The 22,440-nt window shown below is 30.9% G+C and overlaps 2 protein-coding genes across 3 annotated transcripts; both read left to right on the plus strand.

Moving 5' to 3' along the window:
- Positions 1-801: 801 nt before the first annotated feature.
- Positions 802-9,091, plus strand: LOC126852558 (ankyrin-3-like). Of its 2 annotated transcripts, XM_050597479.1 has the most exons (6): positions 2,107-2,506; positions 2,994-3,046; positions 4,652-4,995; positions 5,727-5,967; positions 6,071-6,314; positions 6,859-9,091. In XM_050597479.1, the coding sequence occupies exons 1-6, from the start codon at positions 2,485-2,487 to the stop codon at positions 7,410-7,412; spliced, it is 1,458 nt and encodes a 485-aa protein (XP_050453436.1). In that variant the 5' UTR covers positions 2,107-2,484; the 3' UTR covers positions 7,413-9,091. The 2 variants fall into 2 exon arrangements, with proteins under 2 accessions (XP_050453437.1, XP_050453436.1); XM_050597480.1 differs by lacking the exons at positions 2,107-2,506; positions 2,994-3,046 and adding an exon at positions 802-912.
- A 2,468-nt stretch (positions 9,092-11,559) lies between these two features.
- On the plus strand, positions 11,560-21,112 carry LOC126852609 (terpene synthase-like). The gene is made up of 8 exons (XM_050597572.1): positions 11,560-11,622; positions 16,056-16,151; positions 16,895-17,049; positions 19,180-19,321; positions 19,793-19,913; positions 20,324-20,463; positions 20,544-20,646; positions 20,908-21,112. The coding sequence occupies exons 2-8, from the start codon at positions 16,086-16,088 to the stop codon at positions 21,108-21,110; spliced, it is 930 nt and encodes a 309-aa protein (XP_050453529.1). The 5' UTR covers positions 11,560-11,622; positions 16,056-16,085; the 3' UTR covers positions 21,111-21,112.
- Positions 21,113-22,440: the final 1,328 nt, after the last annotated feature.

Consider the following 22,440-nt stretch of genomic DNA (forward strand, 5'->3'; position numbering starts at 1 on the left):
TGCATATGTATATATATGTATAGCATTGTAAATAATGGTTATTATTTCGAGCCATAACATAAACCTTCGACGCAAATGCGATTCAGATAACTTCAATAATGAAGTCTCATCATTTGGGAACTTCGTCATTTAGAATCATTAGATGAAGTACTTATTATAAATATGATCTGAAAATGTCAAAAAATTCTGTTATCTCTTCTGACGTTTCAGAAATAATTATTTTTGCTAAAATAAAAGTATAGAAATTTTAAAACGTAAAAGATAAAATGTTATTTGCCATTGTTTCTGTAAACAAATTCTTCAAATAGTGTTGATGATACCCAGTGTCTTGAAAACATCAATTTTAATTTTATTGATACATGACGTAGTGTAATGACATTTGTAACATATAATTTGCTCGTGGAATAAGATATATATATATATATATATATATATATATATATATACACAATTTTTTTTCTAAGTCATTCTTGGAAAATCATATGTCTTACGCACATTTTCAAACTATTCTGCAATTTGCGTATCACTGCAACTTCGCCAAATTGCGCTTTTATGCGCGACTCTCGATTGTCTCGAGTGTCGAGACAAATCGCGAATCATTTTCAAAACAAACGCACGTGAGAGGAGCCGAGTCCTCGCGCATGGGGCGGTGAACACGATGACGTTTGTCGGAAGATCGACAGGTGAGAAAAAACGAGTGCTTTCCCGCGCCGAAAGGCAAAAATTGCGTAGCAGGCACAGAGAGCAACGCACACACGTGCGCAAACTCCCGCGCGGTCCCTTTGTGTTATTTTCGGGCGGCGAATCGCGCCGTTTCGTCGGAGGCTTTAAATAGGACCGAATTGTCCGACGAGGAAGGCAGTTTTCGTGACATCGTTCTTCTACATGCTGGAGCACCGCACCATCTTCGACGTGAGTAAACAATAAGAGAAATGTCAAGTTCGCGCACGATCGTCGTCGTCTCACGGTCTCTCGTCCACCGTGCGATCTGAGAATTAAAACATTTATTACAGTGACAGATGATAGCCGTCCGCAGAATATTCTCTCGGGATCAATCCTCATTGATGCAAAATCGAAAGATAAAGTGTTAAGATATTATTTTCGCTTTTATTTCTTAAAGCCTATCGTCCTATAATTCCTGTCTGAATTTTCTAACGAAATTGATATTATCAATAATATTTTACTAATAAATATTTAAAATAACAATATTATTAATAATGATATAACCTTAACATAACACACATGTTCAAAAGATATCCAGAAAACATCTTGATATTTTCTGGATATCTGAATGTTTTATATCTTCTGGACGTAAGTAATTTGATGTAAGAGAGGATGTAAATCATTCTCTGATAATAATCCAGAAATATTGTGAATGTTTACATCCTCTGGATGACATTCTTTGAACATGTGTGTTCATTGTGTTAGGAAAGTATTTTAAATTAATGTGTAAATTTATATGTAATATTTTGTTTGCAATTTTATAAATCTCGAGCACACATCTCGCGATATATATATATATATATATATATATATATATATATATATATATGTGTGTGTGTCACAACTATAATATATCTATTGGAACGTACTCTATTTTAATTTTGACATTCGTAAAATTATAATATCTAATCGAATTGCGCGATGTTATCAAGATCTTGTCATCAATCTAGAGAATAAATATTTACAATACGTCGGATACATGCGGCGAAAATTGGCAATGAATATCGACTCTTTTGCGTCGTTACACCGGTCGCGCTAATCCGATCGATCTTAATCTTGCGAGCAATCTAAGAATATGTATGCCAAAAGATGAGGGATTTTTAATTATTTCTGCCATTATATAATAATCTAGAAATTGCAGCAAAAACCACACACACACAGAGAGAGAGAGAGAGAGAGAGAGAGAGAGAATTTTCTCGAGTTTACCCTCAAGCCTTAATTTTATTGAGAGAAATCGGAAAATTTGATTGTGTAAAGCTGCCAAAAATAAAAATCACGCACACGCATTTTTTTTTTAAGAATTCGACAGATTTTAAGGCTGCATCTAAATGGATTTTCTCGAGTTTTAAGAAAATAATTCGAAACATCATTATATTTCTTTTTTTTAAATTTCATTTATGTAATGAAGAAGCGATGTGAAAGACGAGGTCTAGAGAGAGGGTTTATTGCGTGACGTGCGTTCAAGCGAAAAGAAAAGAAAAAAAGAGATCTCCCGTTGCTTTCGCGAAGACGCAGACTGCGTGATTCTTCGACGCGATCGACGACTTCCGGCATCATCGCCAAAATTGCGCCGTCTTCTTGGCAGAGTTTCTAGTGCTCGTGACGTGCGCGTCAGTGAAGTTCCCGATGCGAGAGCAGCGTGATTGCATTAACTCATCTATCGTCAGCCAAATCGTAAACGACACGTTGCGGGATCATCGTTGGAGGAAAATCTTTGCACGCGGTTGCAGAGATTTAATGATAATACATTAATTATCAATCATGTCCGGGATCGGGAATCGAGGTCTCTTCTATTACATCTTCGCATTATATTTAATAATTTTATTCTAATAATTTTTTTACTTTATTAACTTATAATCTTTGTATTTTGATTTTGTGTTGCAATATTTTTATATTTTTTTTTTGATCTACGTTTATATTTTTATTCTTCGCTTATTATATATAAATCTTTTAGATTTTTTAAAATGTTTAATTCTTTAAAATTTTTAAAATTTTTATATATAAATTTTTTAAATTAAATTCTTGTGCAATTATAATGGTTTGAGTCATGCAGGATTATAATAGAAAAGACTGTGAAATTTTTACGACGTTTCGGAAAAAAATACAATACATACATATGTTTTTATTAATGACATCATTTATTATATCTCTTTTTTTAATTAGTCATTAGAGCAATTATGTATTATAATTCTAATATTGTAATACTGTGAATTATACTATAATATCTCTATCAGTTCTTATTTTAATCTCCCTATCTTCTTGTATTACAGATTTATCGGATTTCCGTGCTCGTCATATAAGGCAAATCAGACTCGATATTAAAGTGCGTATTAATGTGTAATAAAAACGCATTGTAGTAATGCATGTCGCATGGTTCTTTGCGAAAGATTTTTCTCAAACGAGTATCTCAAGATCACACAGATTATGTATGAATCTAACAAAAAGATTTAATTCAGAATTTTTACTCAATCTTGTAGTACATATGTGTATCATGTTCTTCACCTTATATTCTACCTGTCAATATATTTTTCGATATTAATAAGAGCAAATCCCATGACGAGAGAGAATATGATAAGAAAGATAAATATAGGAGTGGCTCGTGTGTTTTATAGTATAAAAAAATTCAGTGATCTGGACCAACTAAACGAGCAAAGATGTCAATGGCATAATATCATAAATAGTGTGTGATTATCTTTAATCAGATGTAAAGTAATATATAATCGTTTCGACTGTACTTAGTCTTCCTTAGTAACGAAAAAATAATAAAAATGATGCCTAACTAATGGTGACAATACCATGTTATTATAAATATCAATATGTGAGTCTTGTCGAAATAATGTCATGCAGATAAAAATTGTAAAAATTAAGAAAGTTTTGGATCGAGAAAGGATAACACTGAGATGCCAACCATAATATGTAAGAGCTTAGTGTTGTTCTCTCTCGATCCAAAACTTTCTTAATTTTTACAATTTTTATCTGCATGACATTTCAACAAGACTCACATATTGACATTTATAATAACATCGTATTGTCTCTATTAGTTAGGCATCTTTTTTCGTATCATTTTTATTATTTTTCGTTACTGAAGAAGACTAAGTAGTACAGACGAAATGTTTATAAATTACTTTACATCTGATTAAAGATAATCACACACTATTTATGATATTATGCCATTGACATCTTTGCTCGTTTAGTTGGTCCAGATCACTGAATTTTTTTAGAGAATATGATGTTTCATATTTATAACAATTTTATATGGACGGGAGACATGCGAAATTGTATTGCCGACATCAATATTAATGAATTGAATCTAAATTTAAAATAATTTTTAAAAAATTAATAAAAATAATTAAAAAATAAAATATTTAAAAAAATTAAAAATAAATTAAAATAATTTAAAATTTAAAATAAATTTAAATAATTTAAAATAATTAAAAAAAAAAATTAAAAGATAATTTATCAAAAAAGTTCCCTGTAAACGCCAAATTTATTTATTTATTTTTTTTCAGAAATGTCATATTTTAGCCACAAGAATAAGTAACTATAATTATAAAATTATTGAGTAAATTAATTCAAACTATGTAATTTTAATATTATTTATTGTCAAAAAAGACGTTTTTATTCATATATAATTTCTTTGCAAATTGGCACGCTTTCCTGGGAAGCTTTTCAATTCTCATCTTTTGTAGAAAATCCATCCCAGTTGTCATTCCTATAAACGGACATGAAATAATAAAATCGGCGAGCCATCTCGTTGACAGCTTACGATCATTAGTATCGAAAATCATCGTCCGACTAAATCCTCGGCAATTTCTGCCAATACGCGATAGACGATACACGATCACATTACGTAATCTTCCTTTTTCTCTCTTTAGCTCCTCTATCTCTGTATCTATGCCTATATATCTCTGTGCGTTACGCCATGTAGATGCCGACCGAGTGCATCGCCAACCCGTTACAACGGGAGCTGGCCGACTCGATAATACGGCTGCAGCCGCTCGACGAGATCCGCATCCTCCTCGCCTGCGGTGCCAAGCCGAACGAGGCGGTCACCCAGGGCCTCAGGCCCCTGCACTACGCCGTCTGGCAGCGCTACACCGAAGCCGCTCAGCTGCTCCTGGTGCGCGGCGCCGACATCGACGCCACCGACGAATGTGGTTACTCGGCCCTGCACCTCGCCGCCGAGCATGGCTATCTGGACCTGGTGAAGCTGCTCCTCAAGTATGGCGCCAAGGTGGACCATCGACAAGACACTGGGGAACTCTTTCCGAGGTATATCGCGTTTCAGGTTGGATAGTCAATGTGTATCCAATATTCTCGCACTGAGAAAAAAATTTAAAAAGAATTTTTCTTTTTTTTCGTTTAAAAATATTATTTATTTAAATACTTGCAAAGGAATTAATTATTTCAATCAAGCAGCAAATATATTTGAACTAGTAAAATATATATGTATAAAATAAAAGCAAAGTGTTTTTATTTGCAGATAAAAAAAAATTGTTTTTTATGTTTATTATACTAAATTATTTTTTTGAAAAACGAACTTTTTTTAATTTTTGGCTGCTTGTTTTAAAAACACAGATCTTTTTTACTTTAATAAACAATTTTTTATCTTCGAATAAATACTTTTTTTATATTAAAGTTTTAAATTTTTGATTTAAAAAATTCTAATTTTTATTACTTGCAAATAATAATTTATTTAACATAACAAAATATTTTTGAAAAAATATATATATTATTTAAGCAAAAAAAAAAATCAAGATTAACAAATGTCCTTAACAACACATATGTTCGAAAGACATTCAGAGAATGTTTTACATTCTTTTAAATGTAAAATCTCTTCTGAATATTCTCTGAATGTTTTCTGGATTATTTATTTGATTAAAAAAGAAATTATTTTTAATATGGAAAAAACCAAGAAAGTTAACCCAGAGAAAGAGAGACTTAACTTAAGATCAGACAGAGTAAGAAAGTTAATTAATGTTATTTATTTTTTTCTTATATAGAACTATGTTGTGCGATGAACCACTACGTCTAGCTCTGCGCAACCGTCACGTCGAGGTCGCGAGGATCCTTCTCGAGGCCGGCGCTAATCCTAACAAGAGGTATTTCTTCGGTTCCGAGATTAATCTAGTGTCACCGTTGGATCTGGAATGCATGGAGTTGCTATTGGCCTTCGGCGCTCATCCGAACACGCGTGATCGCGCCGGATTGACGCCTCTTATGAAGGCTGCCAGGCTGCCCCAGGTAATAATATTGTCGAATTACTGAGATTTCCCGATGCAATATTTCATTCGAAATTTTCCACGAATCTTTACGAGATAAAGTTGACGTTCTGCAAATGTCGCAGGGTATAGCTTCGGTGCTTCTACTGCTGAGCTATGGGGCGGACGTGAACGCGATGGCAGACGCCAGGCACGATTATCGTACGGTATTGCATTACGCGATCCTCGGCGGCGACCCGGCCGTGATCAATCTACTGTTGAAGCAGGGCGCCCGGCTGGATCTCGGACCGGACTACCAGAAACCGACGGCCCTGGACCTGGCCATACTCAAGGGTGATCCGTCAATCGTTGAGAGGCTGCTCCAAGCAGGCGAGTTGCGATATCGTGTACACGATTGTCATCCCGCAAGATATCCCACTCTGCTGGCATATCGCCGGATCGCTTGGCATCTGAAGGACATCGCGTGCCGAATATCTGCACAATGATGTCTTAATCGCTATAATAAATTTAATCTAAAATTTCCTATATTTTTTAAAATGCGAATAATTTATTAATACTAATATATCAATAATAATATAATATATATTAATATATTAATAAATAAATTAATTGCTTATATATTTGTATTCATTATTTTTTAAATATAAATAATTCATTAATCCTAATATTTTAATATTATATAAATGAATTATTAATATATTTATATTTATTAATAGATTTATATTTATTATTTTTAAATACAAATTTATTAATACTAATATATTAATATTATATATTAATTACATTAATACTAATTGAAATATAAATAATTTAATTAATCTATTTTTTTTCTATATAAGACTGAATGTATACAATGTATATAATTTATATGTATATAATATGTATATAATTTATTCTGAAAAATTGCATGCAGGCGCGAACGTGAACGCCACGTCGCCGATCATCGGCTCGCCGCTGCACGTGGCATGCGCTGATAACATCCCGAATCGACTGGAGATCCTCTGCATGTTGCTGGAGCGCGGGGCCGACCCGAACCTGGTGATCCGAAGCGACGACGGCCCGGCGCTGCGACCGGTACTCGCCGAGTACGTCGCCTCGAACGAGAATCCGTCGGTGGAGGTGGTGGCGTTGCTCCTCAAATACGGCGCCCGAGTGGTGATCAAGACGCAATTTCGCGATCCACACGGTATCCTTAACTCACTGCAAAATACAGCAGACAAACCGCCGCTGTTGCGCGCGCTCCTGGAGGCGGCGGAGAGTTTCGATCCCTGCATGATACGACGGTCCAGCAGTCTGACGGATGCCCAGAAGGCTCTGGTGATGGAGGCGGCTAGGACCCCGTTGCCATTGACCCATCAGGCGAGACTGATAGTTCGCAGGCTCTGCGGCACCAGACTACCCAAGATCGTCAGGAAGCTGCAGCTGCCGCAGTCATTGCATCGTTATCTCCTTTATGATTTTTATTAACAAGAGGATCGGTGGGAAAGAGGGGAGAGATTTTTTTTGTTGGAGAATTTCCTGAATTTCCGGAAATTTTTCAAAGATCCGGTACTATTATATTCCATGCCCGGGCTAGAGCTCAGCTACAACTGAAGCTTTCAAATGCAAAATAATACGAATCCATATAAGGATATTTTAATATATTGATATATGAATTATATTAATTGTTTATAAAAAAAAATGTTTAGCCCTTTGACAAAATTTTTAATAATCTGAATAATTTTAACAATTTGTAATATATACATTATTAATATACAGAGTGTTCCAAGACTTTGGAAACGATTGAATATTTTGTGAACAATGTATTTTAGAAAATAATGTTTCAAACAAAAGTTGTAAGGCTCAAAAAGAAGCATTTAATGACAGTATTAATTTGACTATAGGTGGCATTGCCAAAGTCAGGTCAAGGTCAACTTAAAATTTTTAAATAAAAACCCCCATTTTTTATTCCATATTCTTGTAGCTTATCTCGAGAGCTTTTCAAAATACTACAACAAAGTATTTTTTTATTAACTTTATGTACTTTTTGAGTTATGGAGTTTGAAAGTTACAGTACCGTCGATACAAATCGAACCGTGCAACCTCCACGCGATACACCTTGAATTATGCTAATTCCGGCGGTACTGTAACTTCCAAGCTTCATAACTCGAGAAATATGATAAAATTATTACTCTCATTAAATGCGTCTTTTTAAGCTTTACAATTTTTGTCTGAAACATTATTTTCTAAAATACATTGTTTATAAAATATTCGTTTCCAGAGTTTCGGGACATCCTGTATATGAAAAAATCGTCTCGATACAGCAATCAAATCCGTATACAAATTGTCTAAGACTCTCTCTCGATTAATAATGGACTATGTAATATTTTTTTTGCATCTCGAAGCTTCCTCAAAGTTGTATCAAAATCGTAGACTTGACGCAAAGAAGGCTGCAAATATCAAGTATTGTGAGAGAATGAATTTCTTGGTACTATATTGAAATTGATGGCATTGTCAAAGATTGTTAACTGCTTTTAGGAATCGAAATCAAAGATGTAAGATACGCTATCTCATGTCTACATCAGTTCGTTGAGTACAATAATGAGGCTACGATATTGAGGCATCATCCTCCTATTTCTACTTGTTAGTATTCTATTTTTACACGACATGTATAAAGGCGAGTAACGATGATATAATCTAGTTAATGACATCAGAAATATGTATATATATATATATATATTTTACTTATATCTGTCGTCAAATGTACGTTTTATATGCATATATTTTCTCTATACTTTTACTCGGCGCGTGAAAAAGAATTCGTTCGCGATAGAAGTGATATAAGACGCACTGTCGTTGCTCAAATGCGCGAATAAATAATTATCACGACATCCAATTTATTCGAAACTTTATATCAAATTATTGAATTTGGAAATATATATCTGAAGATTTTTATTTTTTTCTTTTTTCAAATTTATAAAACGATATTATCCGATAATGCCATATCTGTCGTCGATCAACAGCGACAATGGCGACAAATATTTGCAGATTTTTTTTTCGATGTAACCGAACACAAAGTGATGAACTTTTATACCTTTGTTATATATATATATGCTCAATATATATTATATATGTACAAAAAAATAAAGGAAGAGTTCTAATTAGAATGCAACCTGTGTACAACCAATATGATCCATGCACTAATCGCTATCCTCGAAACAATACTGACATGACTTACGTCAAACTTTTGACAATCGCCTCTTTATATGAGGAAACAGAAATAGTTTCTATGTACACTTTGTATGTATTCGCTGTGCGCAAATGTGTATGTGTGTCAATAACTTTTATTATTCAACGTAGAAGATAAGAGAAAAGGATATACAAACGATGTTTTACATTCTCTGGATATTTTCTCAAGATATTATTGATGCAATTGATAATTGCATAAGTTTTTCAAGCAATGTGCGAGATTATATGTTGACATGTGTGTTTTTGGAGGGAAGAAAAGGAGGGAAGGAAGGTTACATACACTGTAAAAGAATTTTCTAAAAATTCAGACACATTTATTGTCATTGTGTCATTTTTCTGAAAGTTCCGAGTGTGTCTGAAAATTTAGACAACATTTCAAAAATAACAAGGTGACGTCAAATAATGATAAAGAAATATGAGTTAAAATAAAAACGAAATAAAAGAATAAAAAGAATAAGGATAATAATATTAAAGAACCAGGATAGTAATAAGGATAATAATAAAATAATGAATGGATTAGAAGAAGGATCAGGTAAGAAATTTTACTATAGTAGAAATGAAAATATGTAAAAATATATATTGTAATAAGTCAAAAGATAAAAAAATTAAAAAAGAGCTCAAGTGATAAAAATCAAATAAATGATGAATAAAAGATTGATTGGAGTTCGGACGTAAATGATGGATGATTGTGATACGAATAAATTAGACGAATGCATTTTAGAGAGATAATTCTTTAAAAGTCGATCAATGTATGACAATGAATCGGAATCAGACGTTTCGATCTTCTTCAGGTCTCAGTGAGCATTATTGAGAGGATGAGCTTTTTAAGAGGACTTTTTAAAGACTACATTAAATTTTCTTAAAAATGATATCAGTAAGTTATCTTTTTGTAAGATATCTTTCAGAAGAGTAACTCGAAAATTACTTTTTTGAAATTATTTTTATTTATAACTTTTTAACCCTTATCGGTCGCTAGCTTTTCATACGTGATTCTCACTAGGTTGTAGCTGGTTTCGGTAAATATGCGAAATCTCTTTTAATCAAAAAAATTTTTATTAGATATTACTTATTTTTTGAAGGTGTATTACAAATATATGAGTTTAAAATAATTATTTATAAGTTTTTAACGTATGATATTTTTTGAAACAATCTCCAACATGAAGGAATGGTTTTCTCTTGCACGTTTCACAGAAGTATACCGTTGTTCTTCTTCCTCCAGGCAACTTACGATTCGAACATACTAAACAATCGTTATAATTTCCGTTATGAGTTCGTTAGTAATAAATTTTTCATTATTAAAATTATCGAAATTTTCACTGCTATCATCACTATCGAAATTTCTACAATTTTCTTTATTCATTTTTGGGCTCAATATATTGAAAATTGAGTACAAAAGGCAGCGATATGTCAGTTAAGATGTCAATTGCTCCGTTACTGATGCTTAACTCACAAGTCAATCGTGCCCGCATTTCATAAAACGCGAATTTTGACTGGTTCGCTCGTTGTCACCTCCCACGTGACGTGCGACCGCAGCGACAAAGTACTGTTGTCACGTGAGAGGTGACTTACGACCGTTAAGGGTTAATAATCAATGACCGCTGATTAAATTATAAGGGAAAGTTATTCAGAGTTATGTCCCTGATATACAGTGCATTCAAAAAGTTCCGGGACTGATTTTTTTCTGGATATACTGCATTATCTTTTGATCTACACTGGATCTAGTTACTACGATAAATTTAACCTCTTGATTCAAAATCTCGAAATAATCTACTTACACGATCGAAAAATTAAATTAAACATGTTTAAAATTAAATTAAACGTGTGAAATGTCAATAGATGTCCGAAATCATGTCATTCCATCACAATCGGCTTGCAATTGCCACGTGTCCTCGCCACGCGCGGTCGAATCGAGACAGGCAGCATGTCGTCATTGCGCGTCTATCGCATCGTCACGAGCCGTCGGCACCGGCGCCCAATCGGGGGCGGCCTTTTCGTCGACTAAATGCTTTCATTAAAAGATATCTTTGATGAAAATTTGTCAAGTTTTAGTAATCCTTTTAGACGACTTTGTGCTGTATGGGAGGCGACTTTATAAAAGTGAGCCGACAGCCGAGTTCTGCACATTCCGCTTAGAATAATCGACGCGTGTACCCTATTCAGGTGATTAGAGAAATTCGGTTTCGTTTTGAGAAATAGTCATATATTTCAGTGCCGTTGTGTGACTACCGGAGTTATTCCAAGACAAACAATTTATCGCTGTTCATCCGCCGCGTGCGAATTACGATTACAGTCGTATGACACGTGTAATCAGTCTTGTAAATAGTGTACACATTATATTTGTTCTAGAATTAATCGCGTCTCGATATTCGCAGGTGTGTCTGTCCGTCTCACTTCGCGCTTAACTTTTTGGAGCACGCTCGCTCGCACGTTCATATAACTTTCGCGCACAGTAAGTATCCAATATTATGCTTATCATTATTTTTATTGTATATTATTATTTTATTATTATTTTATATAAAGCAAAATTATTATCAATTCTCGATGATTCTTTGTCAATCTGTTTGTCAATATGATTTAGACGAACTCCTCAAGCAGAGTCCGTGTGCAGAGACATTGTCCGTAACACATAAGCTGATGAAAAAAATTTTAGTCCGATAATTAATCTTGTTAACAAATTTTAAAATTTTTAATTGAAAAAATGATGCATTTTAACGTAGTTTGTTGCATTCAATTGCATTCGCTTACATTCAATTTTCGATAAATTAACTTTCATCTCACGGATCTTTTTCATTTTTACATATATTGTAGAAGGTACATTACTAATATACGCTTTGAATTTTGTGACGCTTTCTTCTGATTTCTGAGATTTTGAAGTATTGTAAAAATAACATTTTAAGAAAATGGGATTTAGCCCCATAACGTAAGGGAAGGGATTTAAGATGGCAAGAAGCACGTATAAAATAATTATCCTATTCGTGACAACGATATTGTTGCATCTGTGTAGAGTATTTATACACTTCCCAGTCCCGACAAATAATTGTTAGAAAATAATATTTGTGGAAAAAATGTGCGAGGCACGAGTGACTGAATCAGAAATCGAATCCGAGTCTTTCCGAGCAACTGCTCTTACCACTGACAAAGGAACCTCGCGAACCCAAAAATTCTGATTTTTATGAAATTTTACAGATATGTAAAAGTCAATAGATGAATTTAGATAAAGACCCTTTAATAAGAGTTCTGAAATAACGTCCCCGATTTTGATTACTGTCGCTATGTTTTGTCAAATTGATATACATGCTTATATATAGGCTGTGTCCCGTAATTCATTGGCAATACTAAAAGAGCTGTGAAAGCCGAAATTTCTGAAAAAACTGTGAAAATTCTGAAATTTACTATTATATAGTGCACTGCCACAGCACTAAAAGACCAATGACGTATAAATTTTGTATAAATCATAAATTTTGTCATCACTTCTTGCTGTGGCTACAGCGGCTGGATAGATGCAGTAGTCCCAAAAGCAGAACAGAAAATCACAATAACATCGAAATGATATCATAATAATTTTTGATAGTCTTATGATGTCATTTTGATTTTTTTTGTTTCTACTTGGGGTTGCAGTATAATATGATGAAGCAATTTGGCAACTGGACAGGATTATTAGTATTGCCACGAGTTCCTCTAATCCATCTGAATTACTGTCAGATTCACTGGAGATATTTGTTTTCCAATAACAATATTAGTAATACTACTGTAGCTTTTTCCATATTTTATTTTTTATATGCAGTCGATATATTAACTATTGTTAAACTATTGTAGTCTCAAATCACCGTTCAATTTTCTCTATTTTACATTTTTTAAAAATAAAACATCTTTATTAGTGCGCTGTAATGACGCTTACAACGTTGGCAATAAATTACGAAACATTTTCCTTCTTGGGTTCACCCGCTATTATAATTTATATTACATATAGTATATCTATAGTATAATATCGGGTGTACTCGTTATTATAAGATATTATTTCAGGATTTTTATTAGAGAATCCTTAAATTATAATTTTTAATTGTGACTCAAAAAGGATTCTAAGAAGTGAAAATACTTATATGTAGATCAGCTTTTTGCTTTTCTATATATCTTAAAAATTCAACATATTATATATCTTAAATATTCAAGATATCAAAAATATTTTAATATTGTAAAAGTTTTAAGGTAAAAACAGCTTTATTTAATCACATTATTTTTTTAATAGACAAGTGTTTATACGGCCAAACTGGCAATTTATTGTTTGATTGTTCTATCACAACGTTTCAACCATATGGTTTTGGTCCTTATCAAGTGAACTAAAATAACAATATTATAAATAATGATAGTCACGTTACAAATGAAATAAACGGAATTATGTACCTACGTTATAGTTAAAAAGTAGAAAGAGAAAAATCGAAATGTCAAACTGACATTGTGTCAACCACTATATTTGGGATACTGAGAACGACTAAACGACTTTTATTAATTTATCGTATATGTTGTTTAAATTCTCTGTGTCTTTTTGAGAGTTAATAGTGTTGTCAAATTTTTTAATAAAAAACATTTCAGCTATTTCTCTCTTTCTTGCATATTTTTCAATATGCAGAATATCAGGCGCTGACCAATCGAAGTCATGATCAAATTCTAATTTGTGTTTGCTGATTACGGAAAGATTACTTGCGTGCATTTTTATATTATTAAAATGTACCTTGATCCGGGTGCTTAAGTGTCTTTTTGTTTGGCCAGTATACGAAGCGCTACAGTTCTTGCAATTTATTCTATAACGACTTCCGTTCTATTATTAATAGGCAATCTTCATCCATCTTTGCCACCTTTAATCAATGAATTTAATTTTTTAAGTATATTGTAGACAACTGTAAAACCCATATTTTTAAACAACCAATCAATATCGTCATTCAGGCCTTCAACAATTGGTAATGCAATGTAGGAGGGTTTGTCTGTACTATTTTCTCCAGTACCCGGAATACTATTACCCCGGTGTTTCAAAAAAATTAAGTCTCTTATAAATATAACGGTTTATAACGTGTGTCGGAAAACAATTATTGAGTAAGATCTGCTTCACGACATCAATGTTTTTACCATGAAACTGATCGTCGGATAATAAAATAGCATAGTCAACGAGATTAAAAATGGTGTTCATCTTATATTTAAAAGGATGGTTCGAATAAAAATTAATATATCTATTGGAACAAGTAGGTTTCTATACCAATTAGTTAAAATTTTCCCGTTGGAACGGATAACACTGGTGTCCAAAAAATTGATACATGAATCTAACTCTCTTTCATGCGTGAATTTTAAGCGTTGGTGATAACTATTAAAAATCAAATTAATCTCGTCAACCTTTGCACGTAGAACAATAGCAAAGATATCATCTACGTATCTGTAATACACAGGAACCGCAAAACTAAGTAAACAGTGTGTCTCCAAAGCATCCATCACAATAGCTAAAATAGGTGATAACGGAGACGACATTTTAAAATTAAACATAAGAATTATTTTTTTACTTTTAAAAATTTTAAGTTTTTTAAAATTATAAAGTAACCATCATATGTATATAAGTAGCATATAAATCGATATTAAATAAACTTTAATATTCGGCAAAGATGCATATCGGATTATACGAAATTATAATTGTTTGAGTACAAATAATTGGCTTGTTATCGACTTATTTTATTATAATTCTTATTGGCGCAGAAAAGTCAATATAATATTTGTCATGGAGATTATACATAGTAAATTACGATGATAAAATTGACATGATTTACTGTTTTGTTTTTATTTTATTTTTTTACATTTTAATTTTACATATCACTTATGAAACGAAAACTTACAGCTCATCTAACTTGCAAATAGCTTTACGCAATATAAAGCGTAAGATAGCATGCAACAAATGACACATGCTATGCAACACAAAAAATCGCATTGTGGGAAACAGGCTTAAATATTGTGCCCTAGTTCCAATTGGCCTTTCCCTTTTTTATTGATTGATATTTATTGTTTGAGTCTTATGTAATCTTTAATTTTATTGTTGTATTTTAAACATTTTCTAACAATTTTATAAGAGGAAACTAGTAGCTTTTATTTTAATTATAATTAGCTATAGATATGTAATATTTAAGATTCTTTATGCCATAAAATGTGCCATCTTTGAATTTGTTGTACAATTCTTTCTTTTTGATTAAATATTCTGGTTATAAACATTTAATAATTCAACGATGACTCTCACTTTTTTTCATTTCTTCTGTTCGAGAGAGATTGCAAGTGTTATATTATATAATCAACGCAGGCTCATTATCGGACTGTGTGTGTTGCATGCACGCGCCCGGTTTGTGTGTGTGTGTGTGCATAAACGCAAAATTTTTTTTGTTTTTCTTGATTAAATGTACCGAGAAAATAAAATTCAGACGCATAATTGGATTTGGCCAAGAATTGAAATTATCTTTGCAAAGAAAAGGATCAAAGGATTAAAGGATTCAATTATTACTAAAGTTATCATGAAGTCTGGAAAAAACAGTACTCATATTTTAAAATCTTAGAATTTTTTTGATGCGCGACAATTTACTATTTTTTTCTCTATGTGTCTTTTTTTATTTTTATTAGCTTTTCTTTTATCAAGGATCTTCTATAATATCGAGATTTCACAGAGCTATTAGTTAAGATGCTGGAGAACTATAAACTCGACTATAAGATACTTTTGACAGTTGAAAAAAGCTATAGTATGCTAAATATATGTATATATCTGATAGAAATGTGTGAAGTCTGATAGGAGTTTAAACCTCTAACTGATTGGAAGATTGTGCATACGAGATATTAGCTCTTTGAAATTTTACGATTTTTCAGGAAAGAGAAGTATTGCTGTGAATCGAAAATATGACAAATACAAATGAGAATAAGCCGTTTTATCACTCTCTGAGCGGCGTCACGCAGCAAGATGATGTTAGGTTTCTATTGGGTCTTTTGTTTCTTTTTCTTTAACACTAGATTGCCTAAGGAAGTCATTTTGACTGCTTTTCAATTTCAATTAGAAAAACAATTATTTATATAATGACACAGCTTCTTATAATTTTGTGACTTTTTGTACAACATATAAATGCGTTTATTAATCATTGTAGTTGCCTCCCCCTCCTTCATTTCCGGTATATAAATATATGTGTTATACCTGTATTACCCAAAAGCAGTCAATTTGACTACTTGGAAAATTTTAAATAATCAAATGACTTTTATTATTGAATTGAGTAAATTTCTTATATGACCAGTTCGGCTCTGGATTGGAATAACAGTTTATATTTTTTTTTATTACCGTCACATGATAACATACAAGTTCATGATAAATTGTCGATTTGGACATATACTTGATAAGTTGCAGTTGTTCAATAACTAAAGTAGTACTCGTTATTCGAATCTTTATGCCAGGCCTGGCCACGCGCCTCTAATACTTACTAATAACTTGTTGTATGACTGTAAATAATATAAAAAATATTAAAATTAATTTTAAACAAATTTCTTTACGCATTAGTTATTTTTTCACAATGCAGTCATTTTGACTGCTTTGGGGCAATAAAGGTATATACTAAGTTTCAGTCTGTCTAGTGTTAATCTTTGATTTGTTTGCAAAGAGTAGACAAATTTTGGTAATTTGCAATTAATTAGAAACTAAAAAATTATACGATTTTTCGTAGAAACTGTTGGAGCCAATCCGATATATACTTCAAAGTCCTGGAAAGGTGATGGATGAAAAATTATTCCAGGCTTTTAATTACTGGATAAAAATATTACCCGACAAAATGGAATTAATCCGGGAGATAGTAATCTTGTTCTACAACGCATGCGTTATGTAAGTTTGCATTTTGCTATATGATTTTTTATATATTTAGTATATTTTCCAATTGCACACATTTTTAATTCTTGTAATATATGTATATGATTGTTATATTTTGTTATATTTTTATATTATTATTATGTACAGAGTGTTCCATTTTAAGTGACGATCTCAAATAATACTTTTATGTTCATAATAATAAGACAAATCAATTGGTATAAAGAAAATAATTGTTTTTAAGAAAAAATATGTAATTATTTAGACTATATTTTTCTTAAAACAATTATTTGTTTTTTTTACATTAATTAACATCTATAATATTTATTCTGTAAAATTATTCTGTACATAGAAATATAACGGTAAGATTATAAAAAACTAACTATCTTACGAGATATTTTATATTTTATATCAAAATATATCAGGATAAGATATAAAATAATTAAAAAAATATTTAATGAAAAAAATACTTTATTATAGTGTTTTGAAAAGCTCTCGAGATAAGCTATATGAATATCCAATAAAACATAGAAATTTCTATTTGAAAAAATTGGGCTTGATTGGATACAACATGGATCCCCGATCTAAAATCTAATAAAATCGTCTATTGATCCTCTTTGAAGCCTTTTATCTGAAACATTTTTCTCTAAAATGCATTGTTTAAGATTGTTTGAATTTGCATAAAAAATTTACAAAATTATTATATACTGCGACATGGGCTGAATAAAATTCATTAAGGATGTTTTGCATGTATAATAGTAGCAAAAGAACTGTTAATATTAAAAAAAAACATATTTCTTACATTTATATTGTTTGAAAAATTAAACAAATAAATTCGGATTAAGAAAAGAATTAAAGTATCATAAAATAATATGAATTTTGACTTCTTTTGAAAATAGTTGTAATTAATATTTTTTTTAATTTATGGCAAAAGCTTTTGATCTGTGAATATTCCCTGAAATCAACGAGGAACAATGAGAAACAAGTAATTTACAAAAAGAGAGAAAGAGATAGATAATATTTTTTCTACTTTTTCTAATTTTTATTCAGTTTTACTGCATAAGTAAAAAGCGTTGCAATTCAGTGATATTTACACAGTTTTTCTCATTAAATTTTGCAAAGTTGTGAGCAATGCCGAATAAGATGTGATCTGTTCATTTTTCTTCTTAATTGATACTGTTTTCTGAAAGAAAAACTGAACATCATATAGAGAAGACGGAGAGAACGTCCACATACATTAATATATCGGTGCAAATCATGGAAAACTATGCTCTTGGGCATAGTCTTTCGTCTCCATATTCCGTCTCCGTGCAGTTCACATAATTACATGGTTTTCCTGTCCAGACGCAATGTCTTATCTGCAACTGTTTTGAACTGCGCTGGCAAAACAGTAAACAAAACGTTGCGTGTAGATCGGCCTTTTTAAAAGAATAAATGGATGTAAATCAAGTTTTGCACAAATATTTATTAGAGTTTTCTTAATATACGTAAAAATTTTTATTTTATTGATAATATTTTTTTTCTTGACAAATTTATCAATAAGTGCTACAATACGCGATTTTCCATAAGAATAGTAACTTTAAACTTAAATTAAAATCCAAATTTAATTTCCAAATTGTTAAAGAGAATTGTGCTTACAGTTTTTGCATAGACATTCAGGAGAAATAGTAGAACAAACTTTACTCAATAATAATTCTTTTATTAAGCATTATAGAAGAAAATGGTAAAGGACATTCCTATTCAACTATACTCTATCCGTTTACCAGCGTTGGCACAATCTTTATATGCTATATATTTTGGCTTTGGATTTTAGATTTTGATTAATTTATAGCTGAAAGCAAAAAGTTTTAAGTTTCGCGTAAAGCTAGAATAATATTTAAATGGAAAACGGGAGATCAATTTAAAATTTGACTGTAAATATTATGCAAATAGTATGCAAATATTATGTATGTACGTAAATGTTATATAAATATTATATATGTAAAATGTGTCTAACATGACTGTGTCTAATTTTAATATGTAATCTTTATGTTCACCTTACATTTATTTATATTATTATTTTTATATTAAATGTATAAAATTGAATTTATATTAATCAAAAAAGCAATTCTCTAAATATTTTTATAAGATTATAATTTCTTTTTATAGTGTTGATGATATTCAAGATAATTCTATTTTGCGAAGAAGTATTCCTGTCGCTCATTCTATTTATGGAATTGCTAATTCACTAAGCTCTGCAAATTATGCATTTTTTATCGCCATGGAAAGAGTTATTGATTTGCATCCTGCGGCAAGTAATCACATTTCCACATATTTACAAAAAAAGATAAAGTAAACAATATACTTTAATCACATTATACGTACAAAAAAATTGAAAATAAGAAATCTCTTGTTCTCTTTTCTAAGTGCTCAATCTAACGTTTTTAAAAAATACAAAATTCAAATGATACCTCAATTCCTTGAATTATATTCTTGACATCATATATATACTTAAATAAACTGAAAAGAATTTAGTTAATTTTTTGTATAAGAAAAGTAAGAGTAACTGCTAAGACTTGACTGAAGGAAAGGATATTTTAAAAAAAAAATATATATTTTATATGTTCTCAAAAATACATATTTTATGTATCCTAAAATATATATATGTTTTATGATATTTTAATATACAACATAAAACTCATTAAGATTATAAAAAATCAGCTTCATATTTGCTTGTTAGATAAAATATACATTTCGTTACGCTAACTGCGTTTTTTTTTAGGCAATGAAAATGTATGTGGAACAAGCGTTAGAATTTCATAAAGGTCAAGGAATGGATATTTTTTGGCGAGATAATTTCATCTGTCCAAATGAGTCAGATTACGAGATTATGGCGACAAGAAGTAAATGTTTATATAGAGTGTCTGATAATAATTGCCCCACCCATAATATGCGAATTAAACCAAGCAGAAAAGTATATCATTTTTTTCTATAATGCTTAAGGAGTTTATTATTGAGTCTGGCCAATCAGCGCCGGCTTTTAGCGGTAGAATGCTTTCGCACATTACCAAGCGGGCGGCTCATCGACTAAAGATCGGTGATGATTGGCTTTACTCAATAATAATTCCTTTATTTAAAAAATGGTAAATGGCATTATATAAAAAAATGGTAAAGGATTTTCTTGCTTGGTTTAATCCGCTCTATCTGCACATTACGGATGGGGCAATTATTATCAGACACTATGTATATGTATTTTTGTGAAATTAAAAAAATTATATATAAAAAAAAATTAAATTATCAACTAATTTTGCAGAAGTTAGGGGTATTCTTAACTTGATAGTAAAATTAATGAAATTGTTCTCAACTTGCGAACAAGACTTATCATCGCTAATAACTACTTTGAGTTTGTTCTTCCAAATACGCGATGATTATGGCAATTTGTGCTCCAATAATGTAAGTAATAATATATCTGCGACATTATACCTCTAATACATAAATAAACTGAAAAGAATTAAGTTAATTTTTTGTTATAGTATACTGAAAATAAAAGTTATTGCGAAGATTTGACTGAAGGAAAATTCAGCTTTCCCATTATTCATGCGCTTACAACGAATCCTAATGATTCGCAAATAAGAAGTATCCTTTATACAATATTTTTATATAATACTTTTTTTTCATTTAGAACAAAAATATCTTCGTTAATTAATACACTTTATTTACTAAAAAAATAAAATGTAAACGACCCACACATACAAAAGCATACACATATGAAAGACTTTTCATATGTGTATGCTTTTGTATGTGTGGGTCGTTTACATTTTATTTTTGAAAAAATTTTCAGAAACTTAATAATTTATGAGTTTTATTATTTATAGGTTTCCTTAATAATGTCTAAAGATATTCTGAAACAACGAACCGCAAGTATCGAAGTGAAACGTTATTGCGTTGAATTGTTAGAGAAGTTTGGTTCTTTCAAGTACACGAGAAATGTACTTGAAAAGTTGGAAATGAAAGCGAGAGATGAGATTGAACGTTTAGGAGGCAATCCATATTTGATAAAAATTTTAGACGAGCTTAAAAATTTGGATTATTGGAATTAAAAAAGAACTCAAAAATTTTTTTAATTATTTTTAATTAAAAATATTTACTAGTTACTATTACTTTAACATATATAATAATCGTTTAACATATATAATCATATTCAACATATAAATAATCGTTCTTTATCAGATAATTATAATAATCGTTCTTTATAAAGCAAGAAATAATACGTAGATGCGATCATATGAACGAGATTTTTTGAATAGCAGCAGGATACTTAAACACTCGTTGTTCTAACGAAAGTGAGCTGTTGGTAGACACGTATCTAGACTCGCTCTAAGCTGCGCGTTTAAGTTTATAATCGTTTGTTTAACAGTAAGTACGATGAATCAACAGAAGATGCCTGCCTCGGTTGCGCAACGCATAATTATTAAATTTTTAATGCACGGACATGTTAAACCAATTAAAATTTTATGCAAATTACGCGTACAGTTCGGTAAGAACACTTTTATTATCAAAGTTTCAAGTATGTAAATGGCAATATAATGGCAAATGTATAATAAATATAAGTAATAAAAGTTGTAATGTAATAAAAGTTTTTTATGAAGGCTGGGAAAAAATTGCAAATTTTATTTATACGCGTTGACCAAATGCAAGCATACGCTTGAGAATATTCCACAAAGTTGTAATTTTATTTTTATCTATTTAATGCTTGTCAAGAAGAAACTCGCAATGAAAAAGCGATATAAAGTTGCAAATGATTAAAAATCTTCCACATGAACATTAATAGGCGCTAACAAAACTTTCAATAATTTGTATATTATCATTGAAATTATTTAATATACCATTTTTCATATATCTAACAAAAACTTAATAAATTTAATTTCTTCTGGGAGAATTCGCATATTTTGTGTCAAGGAGAATTTTACGAAATGTCTCCAAGTAGAACTAAATTTAATAGAAAAATTCAATTTCACTTCGAGTAATACATGTATTTTAAAATGCAAAAGTTGTCTGAAATCATCACCTAATAAAACAACTTTTTCGCTGAAAAGAAAAACATTATTCATAATGTTGTTTGACAATTTTGACAATGAATTCGTATTCATTGCATACCTAACCTAAAAATCTTTTAAGTTTAAATAAACATATAGTAGTGCTGGACTAACAAAATATATATTCATCCTGTACCAATTATAATGACTTTTACATTTAATCCAACGCGATACATTTCTACTATTAATTTTCTCTTTTTTAAGTGTATAATATAGCATGGAATTTCTATATATAAATACTTCTTGCTTCTTCATTGCGTAAATTCAATGAGAATAAGTAATCTATTTATACAGATATTTATCTGATTTGTTACTTAAAATTATTTCAACGATA

The sequence above is a fragment of the Cataglyphis hispanica genome, chromosome 10 (genome assembly GCF_021464435.1).
Source record: "Cataglyphis hispanica isolate Lineage 1 chromosome 10, ULB_Chis1_1.0, whole genome shotgun sequence".
In the NCBI taxonomy this organism is placed as follows: Eukaryota; Metazoa; Arthropoda; class Insecta; order Hymenoptera; family Formicidae; genus Cataglyphis; species Cataglyphis hispanica.